The 14,462-nt window shown below is 26.6% G+C and overlaps 1 protein-coding gene across 1 annotated transcript in view; it reads right to left on the bottom strand.

The window, feature by feature from the left end:
- copb (coatomer subunit beta) overlaps window positions 1-14,462 on the bottom strand; it is a 37,803-nt gene that overhangs the window by 7,990 nt on the left and 15,351 nt on the right. The window contains exons 5-8 of the mRNA XM_065798241.1: window positions 10,773-11,003; window positions 2,506-2,625; window positions 2,284-2,391; window positions 1,267-2,173 (exon numbers count right to left, since the gene is read on the bottom strand). Of these exons, the coding sequence (XP_065654313.1) occupies window positions 1,267-2,173; window positions 2,284-2,391; window positions 2,506-2,625; window positions 10,773-11,003 (1,366 nt within the window). The remainder of the gene's footprint in view (window positions 1-1,266; window positions 2,174-2,283; window positions 2,392-2,505; window positions 2,626-10,772; window positions 11,004-14,462) is intronic.

Here is a 14,462-nt window from a genome sequence, read left to right as displayed (position 1 = left end):
CATTTTCTGTTCAAAACTTGTTCATTGTAAAAAAATGCACATCTACAAAAAGATTTCAATATTTGCCAATAACATACTATTACATTTACATATAGAGTAAAGCATGGCCAGTTGAGCAATTTTTACTAAATCTAACAAATTTCATAAACAGTTAGTCGGATTTACATAATTTTTTCAATACTTGAAAGATAATTTAACTTGCTAAAAGTTTGTTAAGATAAAAGTATAGTTTTTGATTTTTTTAAGAATATATTGCCAAAAGTTTGTGGAGCTGCTCAACCTACCCCAGAGGGGTAAGTTGAGCAATAGTGTGGGGTAAGTTAAGCAATCAACAAATAAATGAATATGAATGGTACAAAACTTGGGTGAATCATCAATAAAACTTTCACTAACAGTGTATGTATAATTTATAAACTTTTTATTTTATATACTTTAATGGCATAAGTAAGAGAAGAGAAAAAAATTTAATAAAAAGTCATAAAATATAAAATATTTTATACAACTATCTTGAACTTTGAAGCCTAATTTAAAAATTACTAATTTTAAAAATATATGTATCGCTAAACTATTTCTTATCCAAGTTGTTTTTTTGAGTTTGATAGTTCAGTTTATTTATTTTTTTCAAAGCTTTTCAACTTACCCCTACTAGAGAAGGTGACTCATTAGTTAGGTTTTAAAGAGAACAATAAGACTTGGGAAAAAATTTTAATAGAAAGTCTGATAAATTGATAAAATTTCAACACTTAAGTGATAGCATATAAAAACATTTATAAGCATCCAAAAGAAAAATAACAAATTGTTTTTTTTACTTTTTTGGTCCAAAATAGAGAAAGGGCGCATGTATCTTACTCAACTGCTTTCCAGCAATCTTTTGTTACGCATTGTGTGAACATTCCAACTCCCTAACTTTAACTCATTAGATGTTTTGTCATGTGATGCATAGTTTTTGAGATATCTTAATTGCCCAACTTGCCCTTATACTCAACTAGCCCTGCTCGAACCTAATATAACACTGGTATTTTTCATTAATACCATATTACTTTCAAACCTAAAAAGACACTGTCATTTTTCACTGATATACTATTACTTTCTAACTTTAGTTTTGAAGCCAAATTAAATTTAAAGCTAAACTTTTAAACTTAATTGAAATAGTACCTATAAAGAAATAAAATTTTTTTAAACTTTCTTAAAAAATACAAATACTCAACAGTAAATAAAAGGATAAAAATTTATAAAAAAATCATAAAATAGATATAAAATTCAAACCTTGATACTGAATTATTTGTTTGCTTCCATCCAACATGTCTGAAACAGCATTTCGACATTCAACTTTAAAAAGGTTTTTCATGAAAGCATTCTGTTCTGACAAAACTTTTATGCATATTGCAAGTCTACCTAAATCTTCTTCAGTGATAGGTTTTTCTGGGATACCAGATTTACCAAAATGAATAATACTTGCAATCACAAACATAGTCTCAGCAACAAACTTATTTTTTGAAACTGGATCTTGAGCCACATCTGTAAACTTTAATGCCAGTTTTGTAAGAGTACTTCCAATAACACTGCCAATAAAAAAATCACCCTTCATCAAATAATTTCTGAGAGGTGGTCGAGTATCAGCTTCAACTGTTGATGACTTGGTAACAAAAGCGCTTTGAGTAGCATATGTACCATCAGCTGTAACCATCATACGCTGAGAAGGAATAGATTTTTTGTCTTCATCAGTTTCTTCACCTTTTGTACCTGCCATTTTTCGTAATTCATCATCAACAAGTGGAAGCTCCCCAAGTCCATCTTTAATTTCATTCATAACACTTAAAATATCATTTGGTTGCTGACAGTATTCTCCTAAAATCCAAAGGGCATGACGATGTATTTTAACATTCTTAATAGTACGGAAATTTTCTAACAACTTCTCTAATATGACAGCTTTCAGAGAAACAAATTTAAGAACAGCTTCACGAATAAATAACAAAACTTCAAGAGCTGCTTGCTCATTTTCATCACCCAAGAATTCTGTTAACATCGGCACAACTGTTGGAGCAACATCAGGATATTTGATGCAACAAGAATGAAGTGTTCTCACTAAGATTTGACGATAGTTTCCTATTAAATCTCCCTTCTCACTTTCTGTGTGTGTTTTAGTAACCTCTTTTTTAAGAATCATAACAACCTAAAGAATTACAGGATAGTAAATTAATACAATCTCAATAGTAACAAATATTTAATTACTTATAACTTGAAAAAATAAATTTATAAGCATTAAAAAAAAAAAAAATTTACCTCATTTATGTTTCTTAGAGTTACTAACTCAAGTACCAAGTCCAATGTTTTCTTTCGAACCTCAAGGTCAGGACTAGCTAACACACGCAAAATATCCATTACTAATTCCTAAACACATTAATAAAACACACCTAAAAAATTCATGTAAAAATACACACAAAATATCCAACTAATTATGATCACATATAAATATTCGCAAACATTTCTATATGTTTATACAACCTGTAAGACTCTTTCATGAACTGGATTTTCTTTTAACTTGATCAACTTGTCAAGCACAATAAGCTTCACATTGTTATCACTTTCTTTTAAAATCAGCTCAATGTAATTGCTTGCTGCAGCCTATAATAAATTTTTAGTTATAATAACATAGTAATATAATAACAAAACTGATAATAATAAAAGCAATAATGATACACAAGTTTAAAGACAATAAACTCTCTCTAGAAATAAAAAAAATGTTTAAAAATTATTTCAAACATTGACAGTATTGAATTGAAAGAAGTTAAAAAAAAGAAAGCTAAATAAGGAAGTTTTTAAACAGAAAACAAAAAGTTTAAAACAATTAAATTAACTATTAATAATAATGTAATTATTAATGTCAATGTTTAATGCTGTTAGTTAGTTACGATTCTGTAAAATTTAAAAAAATTTATTTTTTTCTAAACTGTGCATCTTATAATATTGTTCTTTTCAAGAACGTTAAATGTTTAAAGTAAATTTTTCTGTAAAATAGACCTGTTTCTAAACTTCATGGGTTGTTAAATAATGAGCACTTACTCAACTTTCAACAAGTTGTATGAGTAATACTTTCTTTTGTATTTAGATTTGATGTTTAATATAGATTTTTTTAATTAAAGATGGAACACCATTAATCAAAAATAAAGATGGAAGCATTGATAATGACATAGGTTTGTATCTATCTTAATTTGCTTCTATTTCATCTTTATATATCTTTAATTTGTTTTTTAGGGGCTGAATGGTAAGTTGCATTATAGTTGAATTTTGTCATAGAATTTGCAGTTTGAACATCTTAATTTGAATTCAAAACAAGTATATTTTATCTTGACTTGTTTTTTTAACTGCATTTAAGTACAAGGAAAGTTTGAAACTATTATTTAATTAGTCGAGCTTTACCAGGATGCCTATACAGTGTTTTGTCTTGTTTTTTTTGTTCGTTGTCTTGTCAAAATAAAAACATTAAAAATAATGATTTTCCTATAGTTTTTTTTAAGAGCAAAGCAAAAATATAAATTGCTATCTCTTTGTAAAATATATTTGTATAAATTTAATGTAACAAGTATACATTGTTCCTATATGAATACGCCTATTTATAGCATGCGTATATCTTTGTACACAGTCATATGTTGGTTTGTTCATGTATGTATATATACGTAACTACCTCATAGACTTTACTTTCTACATCACTTTTTTAATTATATAATTATATTTATTTGTTCATCAGTTTAAATCCCACCACTATCCAATTTTTCATTGTTTTTCTTTTATATCCTGCTGGCTCATATATTAGCTTTGTAACCATTTTTTTTTTCCTTTTTTGTATATAAATATAATATATATAACCTTTTTGTTGTATGTTTTTGAATGATACACATCTCTTCACATTTAGATTTCTTATACCATTTAAGACTTTTAGTTATTGTCCAAGTAAGGCGCACACACATAATTTTACAGTTTCAATTAAGCCATCTACACATTTTTAACAGCCTTAATTGTTTAGTATTACCTTTCTATTCCTGTATGTTTTTATCCATAATCTTTTAGTTTCTAATTTTGGATACCTGTTGCTTTTTAACATTCGCCTCAGTGCGCTTATACATAAACAATTATTAATAACAAATCTTTGTTTGAATTTTGTGCTTTTATACTGGACATCTGTCCATCACCTCTTAATAGTTTTTAGATAACTCTTACTCTAATAAAATCATATCTCCTTTTTCTTTAAGACTCCTATGGCTGTATGTGTTCCACTAAAGTAGCTTGCTTTTTAAGTCTGGTTACAAATGATAAATGTTAATGTAACAAGTACATGTATTGCAAAAAAAGTCTTTTGAAACACTAAATTTAATAACAACTACCCTATAAAAACGAAAATAAAAATAGTACACAAATTATTTAAATTATTAACTTTTTTAATTTTTCTATTTAAATTCATTTTAATTTCCTACTTTGTTACTTTTACTTTTTTCGATGAAAAAAAATCATAATTGTAATCAAGAAGTCTAAATAAAAAACTGTTTGTGGATAAATGAGAAAAACTGGACACATCTCCTGGGAAGGCTTGTTAAACAATTTTTATTTAGTTAATGGTGATGACGATGAAGAAGGCTTTATAAATATTTTTATAAGAAGAATAAAAATTTTAGGTCAGGGTTATGAGTAGTTAGAGTAGTTAGGGTTAGAGGTAGGTTAGACAAAATAGAAACTTTATTAGAATTTAAGGCAGATTTAAGTTTAGTTAATGTAAACTTTGATGTCTTTAAAGGTTTATTAGAGGAAATGAAACCAATTAAACTAGCTATATGAAACCTAGAAAATGCAAAACTGTTAAAAAAAACTGTTAAAACACAATATTAAAATTTATGTTTAAAAAACTTTCTTTAACTAACAGTGAAATTAGCTTAAAAATGATGGATAATTTGAGTACTAAAATCAATGAACTCTGAAATAAAGATGTTATGAATTTATTACTCTGTCTTGAGAACTTTAAAATAACCCCATCCAGAGATAATGGCATCTCGAATTTTTAGTGTTTATGATATTTATAATATTAAAGCAACTGCCTGAAATTGAACAAATTTTTAACTCTACAAGAAGAACCTAATTTATTACTAAAGGAAAATGAATCACCAGTAGTGTCTTCTGGACATAACAATTTTAGATGGTTAAACCCTTTCATGTGGTGACCATAATATTATGGTTTACCCAAATTTTTACACAATGTGACATCCGTAATATTATGTTTTCGGCAACCACTGACATACAGCCACTGTAGTGTCCATAATCGTATGTTTAACGCTGTTTTTTTATTGGTTTTTTATTTTTTATTTTGGCTTGAATAACGAAGGTATTGAATAAGTAAAGAATTACTTCTAAGAGTAAAATTTAGTGGTTTTATTTTGGTATTTTTTATATGTTTGTAAAAGTATTACAATATTGTGGATAAGGGTGTCTGTATACTTTCAACAAAAATTTGTCAAAATAGAGTTAGAAGTTTAGAGTTCAGAAATAAGCCACAAAAATATATGCCAGATACAGAGAAAAATCCCCGTAAATTGATAGCAGCTGAACTTTTTTGTTTAATTTAAAAAATAAAAAACTCTACAACAGCAAAAGTTTTAAAAAAGAAGGAGGTTGAACTCCGAATACAGATTTTTAAGAAAATCTACAAAAGCTTTATGGTGCATTATTAACAACTAGCTGATCTGATCAGTAAAAATATGGGTCTTTGTAAGTCTATTTTTCCTTATATGTATATCCTAGCTTTCCGGACCCATAAAATACAAGTCTTTAACAAACCTACTATTTCTATACTTATCTATTCCACACTGAACATTTCTATATCTATTATTTGTTTTCTTCAATATTTTTACATAAAATAATTCATTTCGAAAAATTGCTTTAAGAGCAAAAAAATTAACATGTGAACCTTCTCCGCACACCTAGAGATTATAAGAGATTTATAATAAGGTTTGTTTTTCTCCTAAATGCATGTAAATAGCAACTCAGTGGTTTAGTGCGCTGTAATCAGTGTGGTTTTGGGGGATTAAAGACCTTCCTTAATAAATTTTAAATATTTTTCAATCTTGCTGTATTTATAGCAATATTTATAACAAAATTTTTATTATAGTATATATCTATAATAATTATAGCAATACTTATAGCAAAAAAATAATAGTATAGAAAAAGAGTTTTCTAATTGTTAAAATAAAATTCAAAAGTTTTGTCATTTTTATAGATTTTTATACACAATTGTTCCATATACTGTCTGCAAACTCAACACATGCTAAAGACATTTACACTTACAGACGTTTGTATGCAACGCTATACAAATGGCAGAACTACAATGATCTTAGACCATTAAAAACTATAGACTATAAAATGCAAAGGAAACGTCTATAAATTACACAACGCTAAATTTATTTAAAAAAAAGAAGAAGGAGATCTTAAATTCTTGTAGGTGATTTTTTCATTAACTTTAATGAGCTATTTTGATTTTTTATTTAACTTATGACTCTGCAAGGAAAAATTCTGATCTTTTTTGTTGTGTTAATTAGTGAAATTTAGCGTTGTGTAATTTATGGACGATTTCTAATCTAAAAGTTAAGCCAAAAAATAATGGAGTATAACTATTTTGATGTTTATCTAAATTCTGTTGTTGTTGTGCATTGGTTTAGAATGTTTAACTCTAAATTTCCTTATTATATCAATACTAAATTATTTTCAACTTTTAATTATTTAAAAAAATAATAAATTTGATAAAACAGTTTATTTTAAATATAGAATTAAAATTTTTAATTATGTTCTTATTAAAAACATACTTTTTAAACCCCCTTATTGTTTTAAAAAAAAGTTGAGGTCGCCGCATGGCAAATTTAAATCATCATCTTGCTTTTTTTCTTAATTTTTGTTATTTAAAATGCTATAAAAAAATAACTTTATAGTTCTATAGATTTTATATATAAACATGTTGTTTATACTCATTTTGTTTGCATGAACTTAACTTGGTTGTAAAAAAATTGAAATGTAAAACTAAACTAACATAAGTATCTCAATCATGACACATACGCAACAAATCTCAATCATGACACATACGCAACAAATTTCGATCATCACACATACGCAACAAATCTCAATCATCACACATACGCAACAAATCTCAATCATCACACATAAGCAACAAATCTCAATAATCACACATACACAACAAATCTCAATCATCACACATACGCAAAAAATTCCCTCCAAGTTTTGCTGTTTTTAGAATTTTTAACTTTTTTAAAAATCCTTTTGTTTGTTAAAGTGTGTTATACTGTTACATATGCTTGTATATAATCTCTATAAAACTTCACAAATATTTTGTATTTTAAAAAATCTTGAAAAATTAAAAAAATAACGTTGCCGGTGATAGGACTCGAACCGCGGCTTTTTTGTATAGAACCTCTATGCGCTAACCACTCGGCCACACTGGCACATTGACTTACAATATTTTAAAACTAAATAATAATTTTTTTAAACAGAAATAAATGCTTTAGATCAAAATTAAGGAGAGGTTGACAAAATGCAGTTTTCAAGTGAACGTAAAACTGTAAAACTTGATATATGTTTTAGTATGTTTTAACATTACATAATTTGAAGTTTACGCACGTTAGATATTTGCATACACTTTCGTTCAAATTTTCTTATAAAACAAAGCTGCTGCAACTCTTACTCGCCATTACCTCGGTTGCAATAGCTGCCAAGAGTTCTGTGTCAAACAGGCTCAAAAGGGCACTACTACTATTAAGTTCAGTATTATTATATAGATTAGGTCCACATCAACATGTTGAAAAAGCTTTTTCTGTGTATGCTATCTTTTGTATGAAAAAAAGATCATAACTTTCAAATAAATAATTATCATACATCAAATAATTATCATAATTATTTTAATTTTTATCCTATCTTAATTATCATCCCTTGTATTTTTAAAATTCTGTAATAAGAAGTAAAGTCTAGAATATAAAGTATTGAATCAAATTGTACGAACTTATAAAAAAAATATTTAAATTTGAAAAAGCAGTAAACTTTGTTAACAGCTAAAAAAGAGCTGTTAACTAAGTGGTAAAAAATAGTTCTTAAAAAAGTGGTGTGCCTCGGAAACATCGAGTTGCCAAAACATTCCACATTGAAACGTCCAAATGAATAGGTAGTTTTATTACTTATTTTCATCATCACTAAAAGCCAAGACAACATTTTGCTATAAATACAATTTATTTATATCTTAATTTGATTTTTCATCTTTAGTATTGTTTAGCTCCTCAAACAGATTTTATAGTTGTAAAGTATTAAAATTATTTTTATAGTTGGCTTTTCAATAAATTTTCATAACAACTGAAATATAACCTTATCAAAACCAAGTAAACTGATTTTTATATGTGATGCATTTTTTATATTATCATGTATACTTTTATATAGTATACTTTTATACTATCATGTCATAATTCCATTACTTTATTTTTTTTTTAGATTTGTCATATGACCAATTATTCGAAATGGGAAAACAAAATTGACAATTGTTCTGTTTTTTTTTAATTTGTAAATTTTTGTTAATTTGTTAAAAAAGATATATTTTTTATGTATTTTATTATATTATTTATTAATTGTTATAAAGATTTACTATAAAATATAATTTGTTGATTTTCTTGGATATTTTCTTATTTTAAGCATAATAATTTTGTTGTTTGTATCCAAGGAGATCTTTTTAAATGAGAGAATTGTAATTTCAAAAAAACCTAAAAATTTTAAAATCATGCAAAACACAAGGAAAAAATTTTATTTTTACATATTTGTCAAATATTGAGATACTTTTGTTATTAACATATTTATTTAATTAGTCTGCATTTACGACTCTTTTTAGTAAAAAAAACTAAAACTCTTTGAAAATCAATAAACCTGAGGAGCCTGGTCAGAAAAACCAATAAGCATCTAGCTACATTAACTATTAGAATTTTACAATATTACAATTAGAATTTATAGAGTATATAGTTTTAACTGTTAACTTAAAGTCAACCAATAGTATCAGTCTTTTCTACCATTTACTAAAATTTCTTGAAATAAACTATAAATAATATTGCATATATACAGCCCTTAGAATTAGGAAAAATGAGGTTGGCAATTAATTGCCGATGAATTTAAACTGTTAGAGCAAAAAAAGTTTGACATGTTTAACCATAAAATATAAAACAAGGTCAGCAACTTTTTACCCACCTCAAACACTTTAAGATCGGCATTTAGGTTGTCATTGCCGAATGCTGACCCAAATTGCGAGAGTTGTATATGTATATGTAAATTGTAGGTTTAAACAGACCTACCATTTATATACATGTATTATACTTGCATAATTAGTCACTGCTCTTTTAAATTACTTTTTTTTTTAAATTAATCAGATGATGTATTTTTAAGATTTAGGCTAACAAAATTGATATATTTTGCTAACCTCTTTCTTTAAAAGTCATATTTTGTTTATTTGTAAATAAATATTGTAAAAATAAATATATGTATATATATTTATTTTTACAATAAATATATATACATATATAAGTAAACATATACTTTTGTTTTGCATTTTATTATTTTGGTAAAAGCTTTTGATTTTGGGGTCTTAGGAGTCTTGAGGAGAAATGTCAAGCAATTGCCAAGATTTTGAAACCAATTATTTTAACCATTTACTAAAAATTATTGAAATGAAAAGATGATATAAAAAATTAATATAGAAATGACTTAACCCATTTTACAGGTCCAGACAGCTAGTTATTAGTAGTAGTACTGTTATTAATAATTAATAACAACCAACTAATTATAAAATGTAATCCAAAAGAAAACTATAAAATATAATTCAATATATTTTATAGTTTTCTTTTGGATTGCTTTTAACTCAAGCATAATAAGTGCACAGTGCATAATAAATAATTTTTAAATTATGACCCATAACTAAGACATTATATACTCTATAGTAAAACATTATCTACTTTAGATAAATAATTTATAAATATTTTACACTACAACTACTATTTTTACTTTTAGTTATTTACTCTCTTATCACCTTCAGATAATATTTTTGCATAATCACCTTGGATATAATTTCACTTTCACATTAATTGATTTATAAACTATCATAAAAATATCTCATAACAAGCAAAAGCACTTGTGAAAAATATATGACAGCAAAGCTCTTTTCATCATTAACAGTCCTAAAAGTCCTAAAATTATGTACACAAATTTTTGAATGGATATAAATATGGCATATGAAAATTAACATCAAAAATTTTTTATTTACATTGACCAATCAAAATCTGTTCTTCACATTTATTTGATTGATAGAAATAAATCAAACAAACAAAAGAATCCAGCTTGAACCAACACTATTGGGAAAATAACCTTGGTAGTCAAACTACATCATTAATTATGGTTGCTTTGCTGCAGCTTTACAAGCTAGCTTTGGTAGTTAAAAATGAGCTTACAATTACACATGCCATGTGTAACTTAAATAACTATTGTTATTACTATTGTTATTATATAATCTAAATTAAAAAATACATAAAACAAGGATCTAATTTATAGAGAAGCGAACTTAAATTCAAATTATTTTTTGATTACTAGGAAAAAAAATTATTTTGCATAAAAAATTTCTTACTTTATTATGACATTTTTGAAAAACCATACAAACTATATTTTTTAGGTGTTTAAGTGAAAAGAAGAAAAATTCTTACCTTAACTGCTGTTGGAGCTGAGGAAAGTGTGACTAAGGTCCCAGCAGCTTCATATCGTACAGCATTAGAAGAAGAATTCAGCAAATTATAAATGCATTTGATAAATCGAGAGCGCTCTTGTGGATTTGCAATACAAACCTTGTATATAAGCTCCACAATAACAAGTTGAAGGATTTCGTTAAAAGAATGAACTTGCTCAATGCAGGTACTCAGATAGTCTAATGCTTTTTCCTAAACAAATACAAAAAGAAACTTTTTTAATGTGAACATTTTTTTTGTTGCTGTTGTTATAATCTAATGGAAATTATTTAAAAAAAATAATTTTAAACTAGGCATAAATTAATTGAAATTACTTTTTGCACTCTAGTGCTTTTTCTTAAAAAAATTTTTTCACAATTCTTGCTTACTTTTTTTTTCTTATTCCGATATACAGTTAACTCTGATTACTCAAACCTCCGAGGGACAAAGGAAAATGGTTCGACTTAACGAATGTTTGATTAAAGCGAATTCTTTTTAAGTCGAACTTTGGCTGATTCAAAATATAAGTTCGAGTTAAGACAATTTTCCTTAATACAATGCTAAAGTATAACCATTAAATATACACCAATATACTAGCAAAAGCGTAAAAAATATTTCAGTGAAAGAAGTTACGTATTCACATTGTACACTCAAAAGATAACATTGAAAAAAGTTTAGCATCAAAATGATTTCCTTATTGTTTGGTAATAAAATTGCATCTAAAGCAAGCAATCTTTTATAAAGAAATTAATAAATCAAAAAATAATTGCTTTTTTCTAACAGTATTTTATTATAATTTATTTTGTAACTTAAATTAATATTTGGAGCATTGATCAATGTCTAATAACAATCTATTCTATTCAGATCAAATACCACGAAAAAATATAGAAAATATTAGGCTACTGTTATTTATGTTTTATATAGAATGACTTCTTAAAAAAAAATCAAATTATTTTGACTTCTTTATTTTTACCATACAAAAGGTTCGAGTTGACAGAAGGAATTTGTTGAAAGGGGATGAAAAAGTGGTTTGACTTAACAAAGTTCAAGTTATTAGAGGGTCAACTTTAATGAAAAATTTTAATAGTAATCAATAATAGACGATTACAAGGAACCAAACGAAACAGTTCGAGATAATAAATGTTCTAGTTAGCCGACTAACCAGAAATTAACAGTAGCAATTGTTATGCAATTCATTAAAATATAAAATATATGATCATTTTTTTTTTATTTTTTGTTAGTCACCTCCTCTAGGCTGAGAAGGCCACTACAGATGAAGAGGCTACTTAATAGTGGTTATAACCCTCTCTCAAATCTATAACTCCGAAACACGTACCTTGAGGAACAAGGCCGCTGCGCGGAGAAACAAGTTGAGCGCGGTACTACCAGGGACCATTTAAAGTTTTAATCATAAAAGATTAGACTGTTATTAAGTAATTTATATATTTAAATACTCAAATTTATTTGCTTGTAAATTGTTAGCAGTAGCAAATTTCTGTTAATGCATTCGTAGTAAAAAAAAGTTTTCTCTTAAAATTTTTCATATTTTTAATTATAGTAAGACAAAAATTTGAACTTTTTTTAAATTTTGGAATTTTATTTAGCAACCCTTGAAAGAAAACTATTTTAACAAGATTTATTTTAACATTCAAGTTGCTTATTTTAAATTTCCAATAATATTCAATTGAATGAATTTTTTAATATGAAAAACAAATGAAAAGATAAGTCAAAAAATACAACTAGAATAGTGTTTACTTGAAATTGTAAATGAACAATTACATTTGAGAAGAATGTTTTACTTATTTACAAACTTTTTATAATTTAAAGTAACATATCTCTATCAAATTTGGATTCAATTTTATAATGTTGATGTTTTAATGATATCTTCATATAGCAGGCTATTTTGTTGAGTGGTCAGTGGTCATTTGATTGTTTTTTTGTCAAAAACAGCCATAGAAATGTTACCAAGATGGTCTGACATATTCTCTAAAACATTGCCAGGACTTATTTTTGGTTTTAGATATTTTATTTCTACCTTTTTTTTATCAGTAAAAAAAATTCTTTTCAAATAAAAAAACATGACTAATCACTTGGTTGCATAAATTATAGCCTCTTATTTACCTATGTTGCATAAATTATGGCCTACCATTTACCTAAAAATGTATCCCATTCAGTATTATTGATGACATCCCATTCAGTATTATCCCATCAGTATTATTGATGATAATACTGATGGGATAATACTTTATGGGATAAAGGGATTACAGAAGCAGCCATGAAAAATGCATATAAATTGAAAAGATTTTGTGGTATAACATTTGCTTTCAATATGCCACAAAATCCTTTGATATATTACTTTGTGAAAAGCATAAAGAAAATTTAATAGAAGATTTTCATAAAATAATTGATCCTTTAGTAGTGGAACAAAAAGCATTGGATGAAATAAATGAAGTACTTATACTTCATAATCAGAAATCTTTCGGCTTGCCAGAAACGGAAGATGTTGTTTTTGAAGAAAATGATGATTTCTATGATGTTGATGGACATGCAAGTATACTGATGGTCCAGAAGGTTGTGGAAAAACATACTTGAAATATTGCTTTAATGCGTATCTTCAAAGCATAAAGAAAAAAACAAGATTTATAGCATTCACTGCAATCCCATATTACTTTTAACTGACTGTAATGGCACAACTGTATCAACATTGAAACTTTATGTACCTAAATACCCTGTAGATAAATCTAAATACCCTAAAATCTGGAGTAAAAGTAGGAACAATAAAAGCAAAACAATTGAAGGAAACAATTGTGTCCTGTTTATGTCTTGGATAAATTAATGAAAGAACTTATGATAGCTATTAATTCAAATTTTGGTGGTCTGCTGTTTAATGAAAAGAGTGTTTAAGACGATTGGAGGCAATTGGAGACCAGCGGTGAAACATGGTACAAAACCAAAATTATGGAATGTACTTTAAATATATACAAACATGGAAATACATTGAGACTCCAAAGTAAACAGAAAATATGTGCACGAATCTTGGAGAAATTTAAATTTGTGGACTGGGTATTAAAATTGGAAATGGAGAGTAATTAAATAGTGAAAAACTACCTACTGATATAGTAGAAGTGCCTAAAGTATGTATAGCTACCAACCTTTGATTACTAAAGTTTATGGCAACAACATTAACAAGCTTAACATTGAAGTTATTTCAAGACATTCTATATTGTTTGTAAAGAATATAGACTCTGTGTACAACAATGTACAATAAAACATTAATAGAACTGAAAAAGCATAATACAGCCTAAACCTGTTTTTACACATGGCCAACTATAGATTGCTGTTGCAAGAGCAAGGTCAGCAGTGAAATTTTAGAAACGCCAATTAAAAAAAGGACAACTGTTTCTCTCCCAACAAGGCTGTAAGTAGTGGTTGCACTATTAAGTTGGGGAGTTACTAGAAAATAAAGAATAGTGTTAAAGAGCAAGAAAGTAGTTGACAGACTTTAAAAGTTATATATATATTAAAGCAATTAATTCACCAATACATAAATAAATTTTTAAAACAATACTTGATAAGATATCTAAAAAAAAACTTTTAAATATTTTAACGGACAACTCATTTTTTTGATGCAATCTTTAAAATTATGATTTTTTTTAAGTGTACCATTATTTT

This window comes from Hydra vulgaris, chromosome 05 (assembly GCF_038396675.1).
Source record: "Hydra vulgaris chromosome 05, alternate assembly HydraT2T_AEP".
Lineage (NCBI taxonomy): Eukaryota > Metazoa > Cnidaria > Hydrozoa > Anthoathecata > Hydridae > Hydra > Hydra vulgaris.
The sequence above is the reverse complement of the archived record's forward strand: the minus strand, read 5'-3'. Positions and strand labels throughout refer to the sequence as shown.